The sequence below is a fragment of the Panthera pardus genome, unplaced genomic scaffold (genome assembly GCF_024362965.1).
Source record: "Panthera pardus isolate Hobbes unplaced genomic scaffold, ASM2436296v1 HiC_scaffold_7, whole genome shotgun sequence".
Taxonomy (NCBI): domain Eukaryota; kingdom Metazoa; phylum Chordata; class Mammalia; order Carnivora; family Felidae; genus Panthera; species Panthera pardus.
Window position 1 is genome coordinate 37933223 of NW_026527002.1, and position 26667 is coordinate 37959889.

Below are 26667 nucleotides of genomic sequence, written 5' to 3' on the forward strand. Positions count from 1 at the left end.
GCAGGCTCCTCACTGTTAGCACAGAGCCCAATGTGGGGCTCGAACTCATAAACCATGACCTGAGCCAAAATCAAGAGTCAGATGTTTAACTGACTGAGTCATCCAGGTGCCCCTAAACTTGTTACTTTGATAACATGTAGAGCGTTTACAATATAGTCAGTTAACTGTGGTTAAATCTCTGTCTCTTGGAGAATTCTAAACTTCTAAAATATGTGTCATTAATAATTAAATATCATTCACACAGAATCAATTAATGTATTAGGATATCTTCTTCCTCATATACCATTTTTGCTCCCTTGGAGTTTCCAATTGCCTTTCTTTCATTCTTGTGTCTTTTGCCTTTGTTGTGGCCTCATTTTCTTTCAAACTTGATTATGTTGCATATTTTATTAAATATGCTTTTTCCTTGAGTGTCTTCCCTCCAGGAGCCTCCATTCTCCTGCCCCAGTCTAAGCTGATTACTACACAGGTTCACTGGATACTGTCAGTCTAGGGCATCCCTTTGTGGTTCTCCTGAATTGGACCCACTGTGTCCTGTGGCCCATATGTTCCTCTTTCTTGGTTTCCTTTGTTATTTTGTAGAACTTAAGTCTGCAGATACCATCCGAGTCTGGGTATGTGGTAGTTTAATTTTTTGAACTCTTGTGTATCTGAAAACATGTATTCTTCCTTCATGTTTGCTTAGTAGTTGTTTAGTCAAAAATTACAGACTGTAAAATACATTTCCTCAGGAAAAAAAAGCCTGGGTCTGATTATCATTACTTTGTCTTCTTGTGGCTCTCCCAGTACTTATCTCCTTATGCTTTTATTTATGACAGCCTCTAAAATTTTGACTTCTGTTAACTCACAATTTCCTTAAATAGGGAGCTGGCAAAACTCAGTCCTTAGAAATTAGGTTTCTTGTGGTCTCCTTTGTATTTCTTTTTTTTTTTTTTAAGTTTGTTTGTTTATTTATTTATTTACTTCCTTACTGATCATGACCTGAGCTGAAATCAAGAGTTGGGTGCTTAACTGAACCGCCCAGGCGCCCCTATTGCAGTCAACCTTTAAAGCACTATACAAGTCAGATTCAGGCTAACGCCATTGTTTAGCTATTCATGAGTTAGCAGTTTTCTCAGATTGAGTCTCCACGGTTGTGGAATTTTGAAAAAAATCAATCTCTCCTTTATTTCTCTTAAGTTTATTTATTTATTTACTTGAGAGCAAGAGCACATGCACCTGTATGAGTGAGCGAGTGGGGGAGGGGCTGAGAGAGGGAGAGAGGACCTTAAGCAGGCTTCAAGCTGCCAGCACAGGAGCCCAATGTGGGCTCAAACCCATGAACCCTGAGACCATGACCCCAGCTGAAACCAAGAGTCAGACGCTCAACCAACTAAGCTACCCAGGCACCCTTCAATCTCCCCTTTATAATGGGAGTTCTAGAAGTAGCTCGAATAAAATGTGCTAGATACCTTCCAAAGATATAGATTGTTCATACGGTTCAGAAATACTGCATAGTTATTCCCACGATTTCTAACGGCAAGGACAGACGATAGTTTCTGAAAAGAAGAGAGGTAAGAGGGGCTGCTGGCCCTGGAGGAGCATTTGGGAGCCTTGGATATCTTAACTGGTGCAGCCACTTACCGGCTAAATAAAAGGAGCTTAATCCCCGTGGGTCTCAATTTCTGCCTTCATTTACTCAGTCCATGCAGAAGTATTGAGCACCATCTGTGTGTCAGGTGTTTGGAACTGGTGATTCAGCAATAGGTGAAAACCCCTGCCTTCATGGAGCTTCCGTTCCAACGAGAAGGGCTGTAAGAAACAAACAAGCAAAACAAACAGGACGTGAGGCAATGATCAGTGCTAAGGAGAAGAACACAGCAGAGAAGGCAGGCAGGGCATGTCGTGGAATTCAAGCCCAAACGTTGAGGAATGATCTAAGCCACAAAGTGTCCTTGTGATCTTTATAACCTGGTGATATGTATGTCACAGTTCTAAGATCAGAATTTTTCTTCTAACCATTTTCTACAAAACCCCTGAATGTATTTTTCAAAAGTTAGTTTGAACTCTTTCTTGTATTGCTTCAGAGCCTACCTTTTATTAGTAATTATTGAAAGTATCTCCCTACCACTTTTTGAGGGGGTCTATACCGTGCTTGCTTTTTGGACTAGCCTTTTTATTTTATCATCATAGGAAGTCCACTTTGCCCCAGTATTCTGATTTTTGGTCATATTTTCTACAAAATAAAAAACATGAAAATAGTCTTGATATTTTTTAAGTTCCTGAAACAAAAATAATACTTTTAAATTTCAGCACCCATAAAATGCTATCGAATAGAATAACAACATAAATCATTTCTTGAGAGCCAGGCACAACGCTAGGAATTCCGTTCCTCTTCAAGGAAGTTAGTATCCTCATATTGTTAAATAACATGTATGGTTTGGTAAGAGGTTAAGTCACTTGTTGAGGTCACTCAATCAGTGACTACATCTATAAAATGAGGTCTCTTTCAAGGTTGCTTTCAGCTGTCCAGGTTCATTATTTATATATTTAGTGTGAAATTTACCAGGGTGTGGTGTTCAATTTGTAGTTTCTGTAAACAAAAACTGGGTTGCCTAAAAATTGCAGGTTTGAATGCTACATGGATTGTCCCCACTTTCCATTTGTTTACGTATGCGTTTGTTTAACAAATATTTACCATTCATCTTCTTGTGTCTGTGCTGGTTCCAAGGATATAAATGTGAAAAACACATGGACCCTATCTCCTTGTTTGAGGATTAAGTTGAATGTTAACATATGTGAAGCTCAAGGCCTGGTACATAGGAACTTTTCAAATAAGTTATAGTTGCTATCATAATTAGTATTACCATTATAGTGTAACTGGTAACAAGGGTAAAGTGGGAGGAGTTTCTTTAGAAAATATAGATCGTATTTCTTCTTTCTTTGCTTATTTGACTAGTGAAACTGGAAAATTTTAATCACTTCTAATGACATGAAAAATACGAGTTGATGCCCTATAATTTATGATGAATGCATTTGGTCTGTGACTGATGAAGTGCTGGCATATCAACAATTTTCAAAGAAGCATTTTATAACTCTTGAGGGTGGTGACCTTGTCTTGTTCCTAGTGCCTGGCACCTAGTAAACCATACAATGTAGACTTGAGTGGAATGGGATGGAAGCCATTTTCAGAGTTCAGCTTAACCAAACACAGTGTTACCATAATTATGGCATCATCTAGGAACAAAGTTCCCTCATAGGTAAATCAGTCATAGTTTCAAAATCCCCAGAGAAACAAATAGCCATCATCTCTAATTGTGTGTAGCAGTGTTGACATGCATCATAAGGTCCAATGGCAGTACAGTAATACTCCTTTATGAGGCTCACGTGTGTGGCTGCCCAGAACAAAGATACAGTCTACCAGTTTCTTATTTGACCATAAACAATTGACAGTAAATAAGGCCAACCCTAAGCAGAGTTGGGTAGTTTGTAAATTTGTTATTGTGGTCCTGGTCTCTCCTTTTTCTATTTTCACTGTCCTCCTTGATGACCCCTAACACAATCAACTTCCTTTCTGCCTCCGACCCTTCCTCCCTCGCTTACTAGCTTGCTTCCTTCTATCTGTCCTTCCTTCCGATGTTCAGCAAATAGTTATGTGTGCCTGCAGTGGATGAGGCATCGTGCTGGATTTGGGCAACAGAGAAAGGAATAAAAACACTCATGTGTCCCAATTCTCAGGTCTGTTTATACAGACAGATGTAAAATTACTATTGTGAAAAGTCCCATGAGGGAGAATTATACTGTGCTAGGAGCATCTCTAGTTAGAAAATTAAGAGAAGGTGGTCCTGAGAAGTGCAACGGAGTTAAGACCTGGAGGATGGGTTATGCAGAGGGACACAGGAGGGATGGCACAAGCAAGGACTCGCCTCTCTCCCTCCTTGGGTGTTCTGCGTCTCACTCTCTAAGCTTAGTAGAACAGAGGGAGCTGATGTCATCTGTCCTGTTGGTCAGCAGTGCTATCCTTTCTTCTGTCCTTATCCACTGGAAATCTCTTCTTCTTCCCTCAATAGGTAAGGCCTCTGTTTTCTAAGCCTGGCTTTTCTATCAAACAGAGATTGATTATCCTGCTTTCCTGTATCTGTCCAGGTACAGAGGCACCTAGGAGTTCCTTCTCTCCAAGTTTCTTTACTCTTCCTTTGCATCTGCTTCTTTGCCCAAGCCTGTGTTAAGCCTCTTACACCCTTTCTGGAACTTCAGCATCCTCTGCTGGAAGCAGTCAGCCTCTAGAAGAGACTAAGCCTCTTCTCTCACTTGCTGGCTGGGTGATGTGAAACAACTCACATTATCTCTGTGCCCTGCTTGTCTCATCTCTAAAACACGCTTCATTATTCTTAGTGCCTAAGGTTGCTATTAACATTACCTTGTATAGAGTGCCTTCATACTGGTTACTTAGAAAGTTTTAGCTCCTACCCCAAAGGTACCTAAATATAAGGTATTAACATTACCTTGTATAGAATGCCTTACCCTACTGGTTACTTAGAAAATTTTAGCCCCTACCCTCAGATATCCAAACGCTCCATTCTTCCAAATACTTCAGGTTTTACATTTTTAATTGAATGTCAGTTTTGTGCTGTAATTCCCCTTTTCGATAGTTTGAAACTCTTGTCTGTTTCCTCTGTATTCTTTCCTTAAGAAGCTTCTGACAGGATGCTAACAGGTAATTCTTTGTTAATGATTTTAGTATAAATGCTAATCAGAGAGCCCTTCTTATACTGAGTGAATAGGACTTGCCCATTCCATGACACTGGATTTAACCCTGGGCTCTAAGGGGACAGGGCTTAAAGGTTGTAGGGATCTCTAGAGATTAGATGCCATGCTGGACCTTAGAACTTTTGCCTCTCTTTCCAATGAAATTACAATTGTTTTGGGAAATCTGACATTGCGTACTAAGAAGTTTCTGTGAAATTAAATAATAGTTTTGAAATCTGTAAACTTATTCAAATAAACAAATTCTTTCAGAAATAGCTGGACTTAGAAGAAGCATTTGGCAATTGTGTTAAACTGTGGTTTTAAAGATGCCACAGATTCCTTTAAAAAAAAAAAAAAGCATTTATAAGAATTAGCAGAGTGAGCCATAATGCCACCCTCCCTGATAGGCCTTGGCCATATACACGCTAGTAAAAAATGTAAAAATTCTGTTAGTCTTCTCTCATTAATTTGGTTACATTATTTTTATTAAAGAGCTTACAGAACTTGACATTATATTATGCACTACTTAGGTATAGCAAATGGGAACATTCACTGTCCTTAAGGAATTTAAGGATTAATAATCACATACTAGATCAAGCATATACATATACATATACATGTTATAGGCAAGTGATCGAACAGCTTATTCCAAAGTGGTATCATCAAGCATGATTTAGTTCAAAAAGATGTCCAGATAAAATGGACATTTGAACTGTTTTTTTACACTTCTAAAAATGTTTTTATCCAAGTAGTCATAGATAGCATTTTAAACATCAAATAAACAGTTGAAAGACACAATAAATAGCACAAAGTTCTCCAGTGGTAATTAATAGCTACAAGCACAGTATAATTAAATGTTAGGAGAAGTTTCCTGGTGTAAGTTCTAGGCATACATATGATAGGTCTTGCATTGAAATGAGTATAGGGGCTAGTGAAAATGAGCAGATGGCTAGAATAAGGAAAGCAGGCAACCCCTTAGAAGAAAGTAAACCAAGATGGGAAGATTGGAGCGGATTGAGCTCAACAGATACTTGATTTTGAAATAAAAAAAAAAATGATATAGAGCCATATGAGTATTCCACCCACAGTATGAACCATTAGCTTGCAGAAATGATCTAAGCAGGCAGCATTCAACTAATGTTTATTGAGAAGCTATTCTATTTCAGACACTGTTCTTTGGATGCTAGATGAACACAAAGAGACCCTGTCATTGCAAAATTTCCAACTTAATAGTAAAGGTATAACATATACATGAATCACTACAACACAGAGCAGAAGATAATAATTGGTCATAGAAAGCACGTAGTGCTTGGGGTGCCTTGGTGGCTCAGTCAGTTAAATTTCTGACTTTGGCTCAGGTCATGATCTCATGGCTCATGAGTTTGAGTCTCGTGTTGGGCTCTGTGCTGACAGCATGGAGCCGGGAGCCTGCCTTGAATTCTGTGTCTCTGTCTCTCTCTGCCCCTCCCCTGCTCACCCTCTGTCTCTCCCTCTCTGTCTCTCTCAAAAATAAATAAACATTAAAAAAAATTAAAAACAAGAAAGCAAGCAAGCAAGCACACAGTGCTATAAAACTACAAAAGGAAGGTGGCTTCCTGGAGAAGATGGTTTATGCCAAGGGGGACCAGTAAATACAGAAACCTATTACAATAATTGGAGAACTAAGGTATAGTGATAGTTTAATGGAAACAGAATCCTGAAACACATTATCACTAGAAACAATAAAAATTTTTTTCCCAACAAAATTGACAATTTAACAGAAAGTCATTATTCTGTGGCCAACATTTTTCTCTTCCCTGAAAACGTCATTGAAAAGGGATCATGACCTCAGCCAAAGTCGGCGCTTAACTGACTGAGCCACCCAGGCACCCCTGGGTGCCTGGTATTTTTGAAACCCTTTGTGAATTGAATACCATTTGGAACAGCCTTGTCAAGGTATCTCAAATACCTCACCTCAAACAACTTGTCAAGAAATCCCAGTTAGCTCGGCTCAAACATCACCTTCTCAGGGAAGTCTTCTCTTATGACCCAATCTGGCCTTGAGTACTTTCCAACCCATTATCCTGTTTTCTTTCCTTTATATGAAGCCCTTAACACTAACAGAAATTACTTGTTTACTTATTTGTTGCCTGTCTTGCTTCCCAACATATAAGCACTATGAGAGAGGGACCGTGGGTGTCCTTGTCACTCTAGCACTCAAAACACCACGCACATAATAGACACATAATAAATATGATTGAGTTAATAGAGCATTTAGGTTGGGTCTTGAGGTGTTTGTCACAGGTAATTCAGTCCTGTTATAGTGTCTCTGGAACTTCTGTATAATTTATGTAATCTAGGCTGAACTTCTGACATATTTGTTCTGATGACAGAGTGTAACCCCACAGTCTTTCAGATACCTTTATGAATTTAAAGGTCATAACCAAATCTTTTAGTTACCCTATTCTATCAGGAATAATTCCAGTTCCATTCACTCCATCTTAATGTTAACACTGGAATCCTTTAAATCTTGAGGTTTTCATGTCACAGTTTTGGTGTGGAGCTCAGAATTTCACACGGTAGCCTTTTCTAGCCAAACGGCCATGTATTTAATGTGTCCTCCAAAGCAGGTGACTTTTCCTGGGTCATCTATCCATTTTATATCATCTTTGGAGCTGTTCAATCAGAAAACCAGCTGTGATTTTCAGCTACCCTACCACATTTGCTCAGATTGCTCTTCAAAATTACATTTCCTCAAACCTCATTACATCTCCTCCTCCAAGCAGATGGTTTTGTTTCATATTTCATTGAAAAAATAGATACTGTCAGTCAGGAACTCCCTCCTATTTTATCACCCAATCCATCCATGGCCCTGATCTGCATGTACCTTCTCCACCTTCCTTCATACAACCTTGGTGAAGAGTCCTTACTCTTATGCAGGGCCAGGACCCACATGTACTCTGGATCACATCCTTTTTCATTTTCTAAAGGATTTTTTTTTTAAAGTAGGCTCCACACCCAATGTGGGGCTTGAACTCACCATCCTGAGATCAAGAATCGTATGTTCTACGAACTGAGCCCACCAGGTGCCCTTCACTTTCTAAAGATTTTGATCCTGCAATGATCCCTCTCCTTATATCATTAGTTTCTCATTCTCTGCAGAATTATTTCCATCAGCATATCAATAAGCTATACTATCTTTTATTTTTGAAGAAACAAACCCTACAGCTCCCTGATAAGTTTTTAAGATCCCTTTATAGCAAAAGTTCTTAAAAGAATTGTCTGTTACCCATTATCTTCACTTTTTCACATTTTCTCCATAGCCCACTTCAATCAGCATTTCTTCCCCAACACTTCACCCCTATTGCGAAGGCCACTAATGATTTTCATGTTGCTAAATCCTGTGGTTATTTCTATGCTTTTATTTTACTTAACTTTCCCTTGGGATCTGACCTGTATCTTCTTTTTAAAAACAGCTTTCTTTTCCTTTTCTTTCCCCTTGGCTTCTGTGACACCACGTATGTTGGAGAACCTAAGTCACAGATTTTTGTCATTTATTGAGGCTGTGATCTCAGAATAAACCTGTAAAAGTGTGAGGAAGCAGAACAGGGCAGGGAAAGAATTAAGGTTATGATGTGATTTCAGGAGAAATTTAGCCTCAGCCTTATCCCATCAGAGTTCTGGAACATGCCTTGCGCCACAGAGGCAAAGGGGCTGGCTGTTACATCCCTGCATCCATTATGGGATATAGGCCACCTTAGGAGGATGGAGTAGAGGCATAACCTTCCAGGCATTTCCAGGTAAAGTGTCTCCTAGTAACCAAAGGAAATTCTTCACAGAAGGATGCAGGAGAAAGTCCTCCATAGGAAAAATCCAGGTCCTGAAGACTGAACACTGTCTCAATAAAGCAGATCTGCTCTACCAGACGCTGTAGGTGTCGCACCATCCCTGTCTACCTCACTGGCCATTCCTTCTCCTCCTCTGCTAGTCTCAATCCTCTCCTCACACCCTCATCCTCACTGATCTCTTACCATCCCACATGATACCTTTTACCTGGTAAAAGCTCAGATTTCACCCTCTGGTCTTGACTACTGCAGAGAATTCTAGACTTGCATTTATAACTGTCTACTTTTCTCCAGAAAGAAATGCAGCCCTGTCAACCCTTTGTTTTTAGGTCAGTGAAACCCATTTCATTTCATCTGATAATAAATTTGCCTTGTTTTAAGTCGCTAAGTTTGTGGTAATTTGTTATAGTCCAATAGGAAAGTAATATAAGCATAGACTCTGGATTAAGTCTTTCTACTAGAATGGCTACATGAATATATTTGAACTTCACCTTTACAAAAGAATAAAGCCTTCAAGATGGTATATGATGGTCATTCTCAGTGGAAGGCAGGTATAAAAGCAAAACCTTTTCCATGAATTCTCAGGACATGGAATTTCATTGCAAATATACTATGCTTTATATTACTTTAAATCATTAACATACATCCGTATCAAATACCAGATGATATTGAAATATAAACCATAATTTGCCTAAAAATTCTTATTTTTCTTGTCTTATGTTAAAGTCATTAATTTGTCAAGACTCCCATGATTCTGGGGCACCTGTCTGGCTCAGTTGGTAGAGCAAGTGACTCTTGATCTCAGTATCGTCAGTTCAAGCCCCACCTTGGGTGTAGAACTTACTTTAAAAAAAAAAAGAGGGGCGCCTGGGTGGCTCAGTCGGTTGAGTGTCCGACTTCGGCTCAGGTTATGATCTCACGGTTCGTGAGTTTGAGCCCCGCGTCGGGCTCTGTGCTCATGGCTCAGAGCCTGAAGCCTGCTTCGGATTCTGTGTCTCCCTCTCTCTCTGCCCCTCCCCCACTTGTGCTCTCTCAAAAATAAATAAATGTAAAAAAAAAATTAAAAAAAAAGACTAAAGACTCCTGTGATTCCTTTTTTATACCTTTTAATATTAAAACTCTGAAGGCTAGTATTGAAACCAGGAGTTGGTACTGAAATATGAATGGTAAATTCTGTTTGGGAGTGAAAGAAAAGACTCTTTTTATATCTTGGGAATTACAATTAGATCTCAAATAAAAAAAATTATAATTTTTTAGGGACCAATCCTGTATCAGTGATATATTGGATTAGAAGATCAAGGAGTATCTTTCTTTCTTATGTGCGGTTCTTCCTACATCTCACCAATCAGTCATTATATGATAGGAGGATCTCAGATCCTGGGTCATATTTCTAATTTCAAGAAATTAGCCCCTTGCCGAGTTTTTTCTTTTTTAATTCAAGTATAATGAACAGACAATGCTATATTAGTTTCAGGTGTACAATATACTGATTTAAGTTCTATATATTTCTCAGTGCTCATCAAGATAAGTCTACAAGATAAGAGGGGGGTGAAACAGATAAAGGGGATTAAGAGTACACTTATCTTGATAAATCCTTTGCCAACTTTTTAAAGGTTTTGATTCTGTGGGTCGCAATATTAGGATACTCTTTGAGATGCTCAAGTGAATTACGAATGAATCATTATTTGTGTTTTTAAATGCCTTTGGAATGGTTTGCATTACAATTTTAATAAAGTTCAGTGGTTTAATTAAAAATTAAATTGTGCTTTAATTAACGTAAGATGTTTGAACATGAAGATTAAATAAACTTTAGTTATAAAGCTCATTTTATGTGTATGTGAAATAATTGTTTAAGATTATGCTGACATTTTCTTAGGTTACATGAATCTCAACAAAGGTCCTTTTTAAAATATATATAAAAATAATTTTAATGTTGAAATTGTAAGGTATCACATATGTGTAAGGCATTGTCAGACATAAATTTTGAATAGAAAGAATTTTTTATAGAACAATAACCAAGAATAATGATGCTATTTTTCATAGCAGTCAATTTAGTTGGCCTTTCCTTGTTTTGAATTACTATATTATTTTCAGCACATTCTTCCTAACATTTCTCATTTCTATTCCAATATTTTTACTCTGACATGCACGTTTCTTGTGTCTTATCATTTCAATTTTTCATGCAACATACCCAAAAGACTGTTTTTTAAATTTAATTTTTTTCTTCCAAGTATTTATTTCAATTCCAGCTAGTTAACATGCAGTGTAATATTAGTTACATGTTTAGAATTTAGTGATTCGTCACTTAGATACCACATCCAGTGCTCATCACAAGCACCCTCTTCAATACTCATCACTCATTTAACCCATCCCCCTGCTCACCTCCCCTCCAGCAAATGTTAATTTGTTCTCTATAGCTAAAAGTCTGCTTTATGGGTTTGCCGCTCTCTTTTTTCCCCACTATGTTCATCTGTTTTGTTTCCTAAATTCCACATATGAATGAAATCCTACAGTATTTGTCTTTTTCTGACTTATTTTGCTTAGCATAATATTCTCTGGCTCCATCCACATTGTTGAAAATGGCATGATTTCATTTTTTTTGATGGCTGAGTGATATTCCATTCCATATATTTATATTTATATATATATATATATATATATCTCACATCTTCTTTATCCATTCATCAGTTGATGGACATTTGGGCTCTTTCCATAATTGGCTATTATTGATAGTGCTGCTATAAACATTGGGGTGCATCCTTTTGAATCAATATTTTTGCATACTATGGATAAATACTTAGTAGTGCAATTGCTGGGTCTTAGTGTAGTACCATATTTAACTTTTTGAGGAACCTCCATACTGTTTTCCAGAGTAGCTGCACCAGTTTGCATTCCCACCAGCAGTGCAGATTCCCCTCTCCCTGCATCCTTGCCAACATCTGTTGTTTCCTGTGTTGCTAATTTTAGCCATTCTGACAGGTATGAGATGGTATCTCATTGCAGTTTTGATTCATATTTCCCTGATGATGACTGATGTTGAGCACCTTTTCATGTATCTATTAGCCATCTGGATGTCTTCTTTGAAAAAAATGTCTTCTGCCCATTTTTTAACTGGATATTTGTTTGTTAGGTGTGGAGTTTTATTATTTATATATTTTGGATACTAACCCTTTATCAGATATGTCATTTACAAATATCTTCTCCCATTCTGAAGGCTGTCTTTTAGTTTTGTTGATTGTTTACTTTGCTGTGCAGAAGCTTTTTATTTTGATGAAGTCCCAATAGTTTATTTTTACTTTTATTTTCCTTGCCTCTGGAGACATGTCTATTAAGGAGTTGCTCTGGCCGAGGTCAAAGAGATTGCTGCCTGTGTACTCCTCTAGGATTTTGATTGTTTCCTGTCTCACATGTAGGTCTTTCATCCACTTTGAATTTATTTTTGTGTATGGTGTAAGAATGTGGTCTAGTTTTTTTCTTTTGCATGTTGCTGTCCAGTTTTCCCAGCACCATTTGTTGAAGAGACTGTCTTCTTTCCATTGGATATTCTTTCCTGCTTTGTTAATTATTAGTTGACCTTATGGTTGTGGGTCCATTTCTGGGTTTTCTATTCTGTTCTATTGATCTATGTGTCTGTTTTTGTGCCAGTACCATACCGTCTTGATCACTACAGCTTTGCAATATACGTTAAAGTCAGGAACTGTGATGCCTCTATCTTTGCTTTTCTTTTTCAAGGTTGCTCTGACTATTCAGGGTCTTTTCTTTGAAGGTGAATAATACATGAATTCATTAAACTTATGTATGTTTACAGTTGACAGTACTAAATCTGGGAAATAATCTTTTAGAAGAAATTCCAGAAGAGATGAAATACCTTACATCCCTGAAGAAGCTTCATTTATTTGGAAATAAGATTTGTAAATTTGCATCTGGAGCATGTGGTAAGTTAGTCATAGAAGAGCAATATTATAAGGCCAAACTTAATATCCTTATATTGAACAAATGCAAAAGTAAAAAATTTTACCTTTTAATAATTTTTTGTTGGAGTTATTTACACATTGCTCTTGAAATTAAGGAATTCTTGGGACTTTTTTTTCAACTATTGTACTAGGTGGATCTAAGAAAAGAAGTTAGTATTAGATTAATGAATATCCCGTTTTCAGAATCAGTGTATATTTTGACTCTTGAATCTGGGCACCCTTTCTCTGTACCTAAGAGGAGACTAGTTGAAAATCAAATCAAAAAAAGTTCTCCTTGGGCGCCTGGGTGGCTCAGTCGGTTAAGCGTCCGACTTCAGCTCAGGTCACGATCTCACGGTCCGTGAGTTCGAGCCCTGCGTCAGGCTCTGGGCTGATGGCTCAGAGCCTGGAGCCTGCTTCTGATTCTGTGTCTCCCTCTCTCTCTGCCCCTCCCCTGTTCATGCTGTGTCTCTCTCTGTCTGAAAAATAAATAAACGTTAAAAAAAAAAATTTAAAAAAAAAAGTTCTCCTTATTTTTTACACTTTTTATTTTGTCTCAATTTTAAGCTACAATCTTTGATCAAGATGTTAAGATTGAAATCAATTTGAGGAGGACTTTAAAGAAAAAATATGAGATCCAATAATTGGCATTTTTTTTTTTTGGTGTTTCCTTTCAAACTATAACTTCTCCATTCAATAGGAGACTCTTCCAATTGAATACAGGTAGAGTGGGCTTAAAGACAAAACATATGACAAAGAGATCTAGGTGATTTTTATAGCTTCATATACTCATGTACAACACTTTGTCATTGTAAGGCTTTGACCCTACTAATAAAACTAAAGCTATGTTATGAAATTTATAAGGTTCTGTGGACTTTTGAGATGTGGGTGCTATATATAATCCCTGTCATCATTAAGCAGCATTTACTAAGGATATGATTGGGGGGGGCGAAATTAGGGGTATATTTGGCAAATAGCACTAATAGACTCTGGTACCATCTTTTTACTTTAAGATCTTAAATCATGTATCTTGGAGAAATATTTTTTTTTCAAAATAAGAACAGTAACAAACACTTATTAATGTTCATGCACATTATATATGCAAAGCCATTGATTCAGGGTTCAATTACAATCTACTTAGGAAGAAAACAGTTTACATGCGAAAAAATTAAGGGCATGAAAACAAGCAGAGAATTTTATGAACTATTTTACAAACTCTACTTTGGGGACAAACATGGGCAAAACCTGATACATATAAATAATATTACGCAACCTAATTGATGCTAATTTAAGGCTTTCTTAAAGAAAAATTTTGTTTTGTGTGCCCATAAATTTGAGGTTTATAAAATATATGTAATCTCTGTATAGTAGTCTCTGGATTTCTTGGCTTTGGGCTGTTGAACTTTGGAAATCCCATGTGAGTGGCAGAAATTATGTTCTATGGCATGTTCTTATTAACCAAGGGCAGAAGCAGTTTTGTGTCAGGTAGTTGAGCATTATCTGGCATGTATTACATGACTCTGTCCCCCCTCACCAGACCAGGGGCTGGGCCAGAGCTAGATTTGTGTCCCATGGTGGGCCAGTATTTGTCTCTTTCTTGGGAATTATGATAGAATCCAAAACAGTTTAATCGGTCTGAGCTAATCATATGAACTAAGGCAGAGGTTGCAAACTGGTGGCCTGTGGGCTGAAACTGGTTCACCAATAAGTTGGTTCTATTTTGACTGCCTTTTAAAAAATGTGAATTAGGGTACCAAAACTTGCAAATCAAAAGAGTTCACAAAAAGAAAAAAATCTGGTTCTCTGGATCTTTTTCATCCGCTTGTTTTAAGAAAGAAAGACAAGGCAATACTGGAAGCATATTCCTACATGATAGCAATGGCCAGGGGCTGGCTGAATGGCAGCTGGCCTGTTAGATAAGGCCGGTGCTCACCAGTTCAGCACACTCCTGCCAGTTACACTCTGGCCAGGGCCACTACTACCGTTTCAGTTAACTTCTCAGCTCCTGCAGGCATTTCAGTTCAAGAACTGTCTACCCTGTCTGTGAACATACAAACGCAGGAGCTGTAGGATGGCTATCGATATAGGGAAAATTAGAGAAAATCTGTTCAAAAGAAAAGCCTGGGGAATGGGGCAAAGAAAGGAGTAGCGAGAGACAATATGAATGTGAAGCTGAGAGAAGCTGTAATGAGAAATAAAACTCTACGTTCTGCAGAGACTCCCGGAGAGTATATCCCCCCAGACTTTGAGCAGCTCCTGGGAAAGACAGCATTAGCCTACAGCGTGGTATGGTGTCTTTGGACATCACAACCTGGTTCAATGGTTCAGAAGAAGCATGAGAAGCCCAAGAAACCCTGGCATGATCATTTCTGTGATTACCAAGAGCAACCAAAGGCCTATGTATATACATACACAACCAAACATATCTATATGAGCCTATAATTACATAGCACTACATACAGGTTATGTATATATACACATATATTTATATTAATATGATATACCCCTCATCCCCCATCCCGAGGGCTGAGGGCCCAGTGTATTGGGAGGCAGGAACAGCCGTGGCCTGGTTCTCAGAGAAGTTCAAAGCCAAGCCCAAAAGGGAGAAGCTTACCGCGGAGACGTACCTGGAGCCACCGTGCACCACATCTGGAGTCACAGATGTGGAGTTCAAGGGCCTGGTGGTGCTGCCTGGGAAGATGGGCCTCAATGAGAGGCTGGCAAGCTGCATACCTGGAAATTTTCCCACTGGCCGGCCTGCAGGACAGCGCCATCTGAGAATTCTGCGCCGGGGAGGTGCGCCTGATACGCTGCGTGGACACGCAGTGCTGTCGGTTCAACGAGCCGGCAAGGAGGACAAGTGCGAAGGCCCCCAGTCCGTCCATCTGGCCTTGAGCTCAGTGCAGAGAGGCTGGTGGCCGAGGAGGACGCAGCCCCCAGGAAATGCGACAGAGAATGCGTCAGCCTCTTCCGGCCCAGGGCGAAGAATATCCGGGAGTACTCCCGCCACGTGCTAGCGCACGTCGACTCCTCCCCGCTTCAAGGACACGCTGGCCCTGGAGCTCCGTGGGCACTTGTGCACACGGTACGCCCACTTCCGGTCCTCCTCACCGGGCAGGTTCACGGGCGCAGCCCCAAAGAGAGCGCCACCCTGAGCCGCCCCCCGGCGGTCACGTGCAGCGGCGGGGCTGCGGGGGGGTGGGGGCGCAGAACGGGCCGGACGGGCGTGCGCATGTGCGGAGAGACTGAGGTACGCGTGCCTGTATGAATGCGCACACGTGCCTGCACAGTCGCCGGAGGTCTGGGAGGCCGCTCTGCGCACTGCCCGTGCGACTCGGGCACTCCAGCCCGGCCGCTGCAGGGGGAAGGGGTGGGGGGTGGCACCCCCCCCCCCCCCCATTTGACTGCTCTCCCCAAGTCTTGCTGATGGACGGGTGAGTGTGGCCTGTAAGGAGGAACCTTTGGAATGATTCATTCACTCAACAAGCATTTATAGGACAACCCTTGTGAGTTGAAACTAAAGCATAACCTTTATTTCTCCAAAGGATACAGGGGTGCTGTTTCTAAGGGGCATGCGCACCCCAATGTTTGTAGCGGTGCTATCAATAATAGCCAAAGTACGGGAAGAGACCAGTTGCCCAGCAACAGATGAATGGATGAAGAAGATGTGATAAATTCCCCCCTTTTTAGCTGAAGCTAGTTTAAGAGGGTATCTGTCACCAGGAACCCCAAGAGCCTTAGCCAAGGCAAGAAACCAGAAGGAAAACAACGGTATATAGAAAAGTGGCTGCAAGTTATTTTGTAAGAGATGGCTAACGTGATTAAAATTTTCTGACAGATGGCTTACAGAATTTGATTCTGCTTAATCTGAACAACAATGAGCTGGCATGGATTCCTCAAGAAATCAGCAGGTAATTTTGTTTATAGTGAGACTTGGTTAAACAGCCCTTCCCCAGCCCCACCCTGGTCATCTGTTGTGCCTCAGTGGCCTCAAGTCCTTGTGGGGTTTTAATTTTAAGCAGGTGATTAAAATTTTAAGCAGGTGATTCTTTGAACACTTGAGGGAAATGAGAAATAGCATAACTTGGTGGTCTTGGTGTAAGGGTGAGGGTTCGAAACATTAAAGTTCTAAAGTTGATTGTAATATTAATTTCCTAACTCTGGGGTTCTTGCAGTCTGCCCTGATATGGGACTGGGGACTTGAAATTTTACTTCATATAAATATTGGAAAACATTTTCAGCTTGATAGAAAAGGTAATAGAAAAGCAAGGTGTTGAAAATCAAGATAATCATTTTTATTAAAAAACCCCACATTTTATTATCATTAACAGCAACAAAATGCTGCACATCTGCACAGATGGGCTGCCGTTACAGTGGCTTTCTGGAGCCAGCTGAGGGCCTTGTCCTTCTGCAGGCAAAATGCTCTCTTGGGCTTTTCCTCCGACAGATGGAGAAAAAAACCCTGCTTGAGTTTACTTGACTTTGGAGATTCTCTTTATTGCCTGTTGAATAGAAACAGATGTGTTACAACATAAGAGCATCCAGATTTTTGAAGGATACAAAACTATGAACAGTCTTTAACAAAGGGATTTTTGCCGCCCCTAAAGTCTATTCCAATTCACTTGTCTATACCTCTAGCCAATATATTATGCTTCCCAGAGAGATTTTCACAGAGAAAGTAATGTTTCTAGTCAGAGTAACTAGAAAAAAGTTTTAAGTGTTCTACTTTCTGAAGAAAAGGAACATAATGATGAAAATGCCAATAGCTGTCCTTTTGCTCCTTCATTTATTCAGCTTCTCAATGGATTTGTGTATCAATGATACAACGAAAAAAGGGAAGATCTGGTGGACTAGGTCATATCTTTGTGCAACTAGCCTTATGACTTTGGGCGAGTAATTTAACTGTACCTTAGCTTTCTTACCTCTAAAGGAAAAATTTTGAGCAGATGAACTTCAGAACCTTTGCAGCTATAATGTATTCTGATTTCACAATTCAGCTTAGCTCTGTTTGGAGTACTAAGTATCGTATTCAAAGAACTATATAAATCTATAGCGATATGTTAGAAACTGCAATGAAATGAAAGCTTTTACTGAAGAAAGTAGGGTTACAAAATATATAGGTCGATGCTATTTTATAGATAATTCTGGATTGTCTGTATTCTGGCTGTGTCCTTTATGTAAACTGATTGGTCACCTCCTCAAGCAGTATTTCCATTTTCTGACCTTGGGAAAGTTTCTTCGCCTTCCCATGCCTTAGTGTCTGCAACTGAAACAGGAGAACAATAATAGTGCCTGTTCATAAGGTAGTCTTGACAGTTAAATATTCTAATTAACCAAAAATATTTAGAGTTGAGCCTGGGACGTAGTAAATTGCTCCGTGGATGCCAACTTTTATTATTATTGGTTGTTATTTTTATTTTCCCTTCTGTTCCTCCCATTCATTCCTTTTTAGACGGAAGATTGACTTAGTGGTGAATTTGGGAAAAGCATTGAGCATACATGGCTCAGCATCCTCTTTTTACTCTGCCATCAAGTAAGCAGCTGCCTTAGGAGGAAAGGCTGTGACTGGATGGGTGTGGCTAAATTCAGTGGAGGGCTGGTAGGAAGTCTGAGAATGTTCATGGAAGCTCTATGCTGATGTGTGATTACCTTCGTTCTGAATCTCGTGTCTCATTTCTCAATTTGTTTAGAACCTGGGAGGGGGAACGTTCTGTTTGTTGGCTTACTTAAACTACAGAGTAATGGTTTATGGATTTGGAGTGGAACCTGGACAGGTTAGAGTTTTGCCCCCAAACAACTCTATATGGGCAGAGTGGCACAACCACAGAAGGAAAACGAGAACGTGGGGCATCCTGGGAACAGAATGTCTCTGAAAGAAAGAGGGAGAAAGGAAGAGACGAAACCGGTAGGCTCAGTTCTTCCTCCAAACTCGCCAGTCAGTGAAATTATTCTTTGGCCCACTGGAGAGGAAGAGGGCAGGGAGAAGCTGCAAGTGTACCTCCTGTGGTTTTCTCTTGGAAGAGTAGGGAAGGTCTCCCTGCTCCTGGAAATGGCAACATGGCCATTCCTTGTTTTCTCTTCTGCTCTTTTTCAACCAATGAGTGACGACTAATTTACAGTAGCCTCTGAGCCCAGCTTAGTGCCTTGAAATAATGACAAAATGAAAAGCCAACTGCCATAATATTAATTCAGAGTAGAATCAATTAAAATAGTGATTATAACAATGATTAATGAAGAAAATTCCTTGTCCCTTTCTCCACAGGACCTACTCCACACATTTTCACTCTTTTAACACTAGGTCGTCCATTTTTGACTCTATATCCTCTCTGCAAATGACTTTGAACCTTATTTTACTGAGAAATTCGCACTCCCTTCATTCCTTTCTTTTCAGCCTCTTTACCTTGCCTTAAGTAGACCTTAAGACAAAGTCTACTTCTTGCCTTTTCTCCTCCCTCATGGTCTCTCCATAACCAGAGTTCTCTAAACTGCCATCTATTGCTTTTGTTTCCTACTTAACCCCTTGAAATTCTGTTTTTTCCCTCTTCGTTCTACTGAATATTATTTTCAAAGTTCATTAATGTCCTTTGGGCAATCAAGTCTAATGGCCTTTTCTCTCTGCTGAATACCACGTTACACAAAAATAGTGAGTGTTCCATTCAATGAGTTTGGACAAATGTATACACACCAGTAAGGTATCAGACATTTCCTTCAACCTACAAATTTCCTCTTACACGTCCAGTAAATTCTTACCTCTCATAAGCAACTACTATTCTGATTTCTACCTCTACAGATTAGTTTTACTTGTTCTGGAACTAAAGAAATGGAATCATACAGTATATATTCTTTTGTGCCTGTCTTTTGCTAAGCATATGTTTTTTTTGAGATTCACCTTATTGTTGCATTTGTCAGCAGTTTGTTGTTTTTTGTTTATCCCCAGTAGCATTTCATTGCATGAATTATGCCACAAATTATTTTCTCCTGTTTATAGACATTTGGGTTATTTCCCATTTGGGGCTATAATGAATTAAGCTATTATAAATATTCTTGTGCAAGTCTTTTTGTGGACATATGTTTAATTTACTTTTCATTTCAATTCCTAGGAGTAGAGTTGTAAAGTTGTAGAGTAGGAGTGTAGGTGTATATGTTAATTTATAAAGAACTGCCAGTTGTTTTGCAAAGTGGTTGTACCATTTTACATCCCCAGCAGTTTTAAAAATGTTAACCATTGTAGTGGGTATGAAGTCACATCTTAGGGTATTTTTAGTTTGCATTTCCCTAATGTCTAATGACAGTTGAGCACCTTTTCATGTTCTCATTGCCCATTTATGTATCTTCTTTAGTGAAGTGCTTGTATCAAATGTTTTTAACATGTATAAAAATTATGTTTTTTTCTTTCTTAGAATCGACTTGTAAGAGTCCTTTAGGGGCGCCTGGGTGGCTCAGTGGGTTAAGTGTCCGGCTCAGGTAATGATCTCACTGTTAGTGAGTTGGAGGCCTGCCTAGGGCTGTGCACTGACAGTGCAGAACCTGCTTGGGATTGGCTGTCTCACCCTCTGTCTCTCTCCTCTCTCTGTCCCTCCCCTGTGCACATGCATGCACTCTTTCTCTCAAAATAAATAAACAAACATTTAAAAACAGAGTTCTTTATGTATTCTGGATACAAGTATTTTCATAAGTGTATGTATTGCAGATATTTCTTCTATTATGTGGCTTGCCTTTTAATTTTCTTAACAGTACTTAGAGAAGAACTGAAATTTTTAACTTTGATAAAGGCCAATTTATAAATATTTTTATTTTCGGATTAGTGCTTTCTGTGGCCTTTTAAGGAAATATTTGCCTACCCCAAAGTTATCAAGATATTATCCTATACTTTCTTCTACAAGCTTTATAGTTTTAGTTTTTATATTTAGGTCTATGATTCATGTCAAATTAATGTTTGTGCATAGCGTGGGGTAATAGTCCAAGTTTCTTTTTTTCCCACATTATCCTATATTTTCTTCTACAAGCTTTATAGTTTTAGTTTTTATATTTAGGTCTATGATTCATCTCAAATTAATGTCTGGTGTGCTGTGGGGCAGTAGTCAAAGTTGATTTTTTCCCCATATGTTTATCCAGTTGTTCTAGCACCATTTGTTGAAAGATTGCCTTTTGAGGGGAGTAGGGCACTGGAGAAGCCCACAAGCAGGGGAGGGGTACAGGGAGAGGATGGGAGAGAATCTTAAGCAGGCTCTACACCCAGCATGGAGCTGGTCTTGGGGCTGGATGTCACAAGCCTGAGATCATGTTATAAACTGAGAGAAATCTCAGTTATAAACTGACAGAAACATTACTAAGAGTCAGTTACAGCTGACATATAGTATGAAATAAAATAAGAGAACCAGGCGACAGACACACAGAGTCATTTTTTTCTTAAAACTTTTTTATTTTTTTGGTTATTTATTTATTTTGAGAAAGAGAGAGAGCATGAGTGGGGAGGTGCAGAGAGAGGGGGGGGAGAGAGAATCCCAAGTAGGATCCACACTGTCAGTGCAGAGCCCAATGTGGGGCTCAATCTCACAACCCTGGGATTATGACCTGAGCCGAAATCAAGAGTTGGGTGCTTAACTGACTAAGCCACCTAAGCTCCCCTTGACTTTGTCTTTTTTATAATAGTTTTGGCCACACTAGTTACTTTGAATATCCATATAAATTTTAAAATTGATTTTTCAATTTTTACACAAAGAGACTGTTAAGATTTTTATTTGGGCTGAGTTGAACTGTAGATCAATTTGGGGAGAATTGGCATCTTAGCAATATCGTTTCTTTTTATATATGAATAAGACATATCTATACTTTTATTTAGAGCTCTCTTAAATTTTCTGTCATGATTTACAGTTAGTTGTTGGTGTAGAAGTCTCTCATATCCTTTGTTAAATGTATTCCTAATTATAGGTGTTTTTATGTTACTGTAAATGGAGTTTTCAGACCTATTATTTTCCAATTGTTTGTGGCTACAGTATAGAAATCCAATAGATTTTTCAATAGTGACTTTGTAGTCTATGACCCTGCTTTTGGTTCTAGTAGGTTTGTTTGTATTTCCTCTCTTGAACATTAAAAAAAAAAATTAATGTTTATTTATATTTGAGAAAGATAGTGCACAAGCAGGGGAGGGGCAGAGAGAGAGACGGAGACAGAATATGAAGCAGGCTCCAAGCTCTGAGCTGTCAGCACAGAGCCTGATGCGGGGCTCGAACCCACGAACCGGGAGATCTGACCTGAGCCAAAGTTGGATGCTTAACTGTCTGAGCCACCCAGGCGCTCCATATTTTCCTTATTTGTAAATTAAGGGTAATAATTCCAACCTTAGGGTTGTACTGATGATTAAATTTAATGCATAGGTGCATAGTTGGTGCTCAACATTACTAATGTCTTTCTCCTTTATTCAAAATATTAGTATTTTCTCAGCTTATTGTGCCCACCATTGCCCCGATTTTACAAGTTCTGTTATTCAAAGCCAAATTCAAAATGTTTGTTCTTCCAAAATGCTTGTGATAGACATCATGCTCCATATCTGCAATTAGAAACTCAAATTTCCTTAATCTCTTTCCCCAGGTCTGATGGCATTTCCTATCTTCATATTATGGCTCCATCTGATATCTCCTTCTAGACCCTGACATATATAAGGGCAGAATGTGTGGCTGATTCATCTTTGCATCTTTCATAGCATCTAAGAGTGCTTATATCTGTTTGGTGCAAGACATTTAATCTGTACCTATATCTCTATCTCTGCCTCTATCCATTTACATCTACGTATGTATGTATATGTATATTTGTGCATATGTATGTCTTTCTTTGTCCTCTGGCTTCCTCTTCAATATAGCCAATGTATACATACAAAGAGTGAAAATAGAGTTTCTTCTTTTTTAAATCTACGTTTGATTTTATAAAATACTTTTAACATAAGGGATGCCTGGGTGGCTCTGTGAGTTAAGTGTCAGACTTCAGCTCAGGTCATGATGTCACCGTTCATGAGTTTGAGCCCTGCATCAGTCTCTCTGCTGTCAGTGCAGAGCCTGCTTCAGATCCTGTGTCCCTTCCCCCCCCCCCTTCCCCCCCCCCCCCACGTTTCTCCCCTGCTTGTGCTCTCTCAAAAATAAACATAAAAAAATACTTTTAACATAAGTTATCCAATTAAAAATAGCTTTAAAAGTTAAATTATAGAAAAGATTTTTTATGCTCAAAGTATTTGTAATAGTTGTGAACCTGTGACTAAAGTAAGGCTCAGGTGAGCTACAAAAGAATGAATTGACACATGACTTCTGATAAGTGGTATGCTCAATGGACTTTCTTATTTTCATGAATATCATTCATATCCTTTTTTTTAGATTAAAAAACCTTAAATATTTGAGTATAAATCATAACCAGCTAGCCAGCATTCCTAAAGAACTTTGTTTTCTTAAGAATCTTTTTGAACTTCACCTTAACTACAATCAGCTCATTTGCATACCTGAAGAGATTAAGTTCTTGAAGGAGCTCCAGAAGCTTCTTCTGGTCAGGAACAATATTGAAGTTCTGCCAAAGGTAAGCAAAACGTGGAACCAAATTTTCATGGGTAAGAACTCATTGCCACATGATGGGGAGTGGCTATGGAATAGATTTGGACATCTCAATACAAGCCATCATTTGCTTTCCCTCCAATTAGACATAGTTAGTTCCCAAAGACCTATGACATAGGAGGGTAATAACTTGGATTATTCTACATAGTAGGGGTGCCAAATTTAATAAATAGGGATGCAGGATGCTCCCTTAATTTTGAATTTCAGATAAAGAATGAATAATTTTTTAGTATAAATATGTTCTAAATATTGCATGGGACGTACTTATACTAAACAAAATTGTTCTCTGAAATTTCTATTTAAGTGAACCTTTTGTGATTTATCGGGCAACCCTGTGTATGGCATAATATGTAAGTACACTTTAGGTTTGGAATATGTGCTGTCTTCCATTTTTCCTACACAGCTACTCTTCATCCTCTTCCAAACTGTTCTGTGCCTGGGAGACTGACCTCATGGGCATCAGTAAGCTTCTTTGTCCTCTGACTTCCTCTTGGATGTGGCCAATGATAGCCACTAGTAGGATGTGAAAGGGAGGAGGAGAGTGTGTACCAGATGGTATTCCCCTGGTACCCTCCCTGATAGGATGTTGTAAGTTGCCTGCACACTTTTCTGGAAGACAGTAGTTAGTAACTATAAGGTGATACTCATATGGACCATTACTACCTCCCTTGGCTCTTCAGGCCTGTGGCAGTAAGGAACTCCCTGCTGTTTGGGGGAACTTTGTCAGAACCTTGCCAAACTTTTATACATGGTGGTTTTATTAAACTCTCCTCAAATTTCCCATTTTGAGAGTACTGTTTCTTGCTGGGAACCTGTCAATGGGTTTACTTTCCTTCCTTATGCAAATTAAAATTAATTTCATAGGAGGGAATGCATGTCATACAGTAAATTGAGGAATACAAAAGGTAGATCCATTCCTACTGTTTCATTTTTCTCTCAAGAGGATAATATTCCCTTTAAAAATTCTGTGCACACTGTAACGTGATAAATATAGCAAGGTGTATGGGGCACCTGGGTGGCTTAGTCGGTTAAGTGTCCAACTTCAGCTCAGGTCATGGTCTCACAGTTTGTGAGTTCGAGCCCTGCATTGGGCTCTGTGTTGATATCGTGGAGCCTGGAGCCTGCTTCGGATTCCATGTCTCCCTCTCTCGCTGCCCCTCCCCTGCCCATACGGTGTCTCTCTCTCTCTCTCTCTCTCAAATGTAAACATTAAAAAATTTTTAAAAAATATAGCAAGGTGTAGGCTTTAAATAGGTATATTTCAAAAATGTTATTCTTGGGGTGCCTGGGTGGCTCAGTTGGTTAAGTGTGCAACTCTTGGTTTCAGCTTCGGTCATGATCTTGTGGTTTCATGAGTTCAAGCCCCTTGTCGGGTTCTGTGCTGAGAGCACAGGGCCTGCTTGAGATTCTCTCCCCCTCTCTCTGTCCTTCCTCGACTCATGCTGTCTATCTCAAAATGAATAAATAAACTTTAAAAAATTAAATTTTTTCTTAAGTTCCTTAAAAATCCTAATTTCTGTAATTAAGAATATTTCCTGAAATTACAAAGTAAATCTGTTAGAAGTGTAACTCCTTTATTTGAGGGAAAAATAATAACAGTAGTAACAGGATCATGGTCATGAAGTATTATATTATTAGTGTTCATAACTCTGGTATGTTGCTCTTCTTATTTACCCACTCTAAAATAAGGAACAGAGAGGTTAGACGACTTAAACACACTTTACAAAGGTCAGAGAAAGGGCTCAAATCCATGTCTGTCTGACTTAAAAGTCTGGACTTCCCATCAATACTCCTACTACAATTATTTTTTTAATCCCGAGGAGTTTGGACTCTAAAAATTTAAATCCTAGTAAGTCCTGTCCTAAGTTATTATGTAAAGACTGCCTATGATTATTTATGTTTTTGTACATTTAATCTGATTCAGTCTATCATTGTGCTTTTTGGTCTGCATTATACGTAAGGTATTCTAGAAAATACTAGTTTGTTTTGGTAGTGAGCAAATTATGAATCATTTTCTGGTACATTATAAATTATGTGTGTGTCTGCACATGTGTGTGAATGTATATGCCTATTCAGTCACATTGGACATGTAGATAGAGACACTAATAAGTTTAATTTTTTTTGTATAAGGAAAGGATTGAGTGAGCACAGAGCTAAGCCAAAGGTAGATGTGAAATAAATGCCTTTGGAATTGTCGATAGACCTTTTGCATCTGTTTTTCTGTTTCTCTAAGGTTCTATTTTAGTTTTAGTATGTTTACTGAGTTCTCTCACTATAAGGCCTTTCAGTAAGCACTTACTGATTAGTAACTTATTTAATCCATTCAATAACCATATCAAAGTAAGGGCTTCCATTACCATTTTCATTTTACAAATGGAGAAAATGAAGTACAAAGAGATTGAGAAATTTGTCTGTAGTTACATAGTGTTGGAGATCTGAGCCTACAAATAGTCTAACTCTTGGCCACCATGTTATGTTGCCCTGGAGTGGTCAGAGGTAATGGAGACCTTAGAGAATCTGGGACCCCAGGACATAGTAACTCCTCAGGGAGGATGTACTGAAGAACCGATCAGGTAATTAGGAAAGATGGTCAGTCCTATCAAGTTTGAACTTAGAAGAAATATTTATGATTCTACATATTAGATTTTTAAAAATCTCTCTTGTTTTCTGACACAGGGAATTTGTCGTCTTAAAAACCTAAGAATCCTAGACATAGCTGGAAATATTATTCAGACATTTCCATCAGGAGTAAGTAGAGCCTACTTCTATTATAACTAGAACATGACTTCACTTATGCTATTGAGATTAGAGAAATATGCATAGTCTTAAAACCTGTAGTAACTGGAACCTTGGATTATACAAATGACTCAAAGATTTGCTTCGTTCTAGAATTTCAAAACCTGTTCTCTCCCATTCCTTCCTGTGTTTTCTCTGCCTAATGAAACTGTTTGAACTAAGTGAACTCTGATTGCTATCATAAATATTTTAATATATTAGTTACGGTTAAGTGTTTTTTGTTATTATATACAGCTTTTAGTCACCTCAGACTTTTTGAAAATATGACTTTTCAAACCATAAATTGTTATCCTTTGTAATTTATCCAAGGTGACACTTTTGTTAGTTGTTTTTGAGCCATAAACAATGAAAAAATATTTTTTTCCCATTTATAAATGAATTTTGACTTTACTGTATTTCAAAGAACTGAGAAACAGTTGGTCTTGACAAGTTTTGAATTTGGGGAAAGAAATGGCAGTTTTTGATATCACATTTCATATCTGAGCAAGTATAATTCCACATGCAAGGTAATAATTAGAAGCCCATCAATCCACAAGGTGTACAATAAATAGTTTTTGATCTATTAAATCTTTTTTCTGATCAAGTCCAAATTGAAATTTCAATGCTTTTTACCCTTAGAGAAATTGTTTGTACCGAAGGTGACTCAAATATGAAAAATAAGTATAAAGTCTATTTTAGAAAAAATGTAGTTATTGTTGTGTTAAAATATACATAACACAAAATTGATCATTTTAACCATTTTTAAGTATTTAGTTCTATGGCACTAGATGT

The 26667-nt window shown here is 38.6% G+C and overlaps 1 protein-coding gene across 1 annotated transcript in view; it reads left to right on the forward strand.

Moving 5' to 3' along the window:
* Positions 1 to 26667, forward strand: part of LRRC69 (leucine rich repeat containing 69) — a gene marked incomplete at its 5' end in the record, with an annotated part of 78377 nt that overhangs the window by 1746 nt on the left and 49964 nt on the right. The window contains 4 exons of the mRNA XM_019453189.2: positions 12361 to 12487; positions 16344 to 16416; positions 22870 to 23065; positions 25777 to 25848. Coding sequence (XP_019308734.1) covers positions 12361 to 12487; positions 16344 to 16416; positions 22870 to 23065; positions 25777 to 25848 — 468 coding nt within the window. The remainder of the gene's footprint in view (positions 1 to 12360; positions 12488 to 16343; positions 16417 to 22869; positions 23066 to 25776; positions 25849 to 26667) is intronic.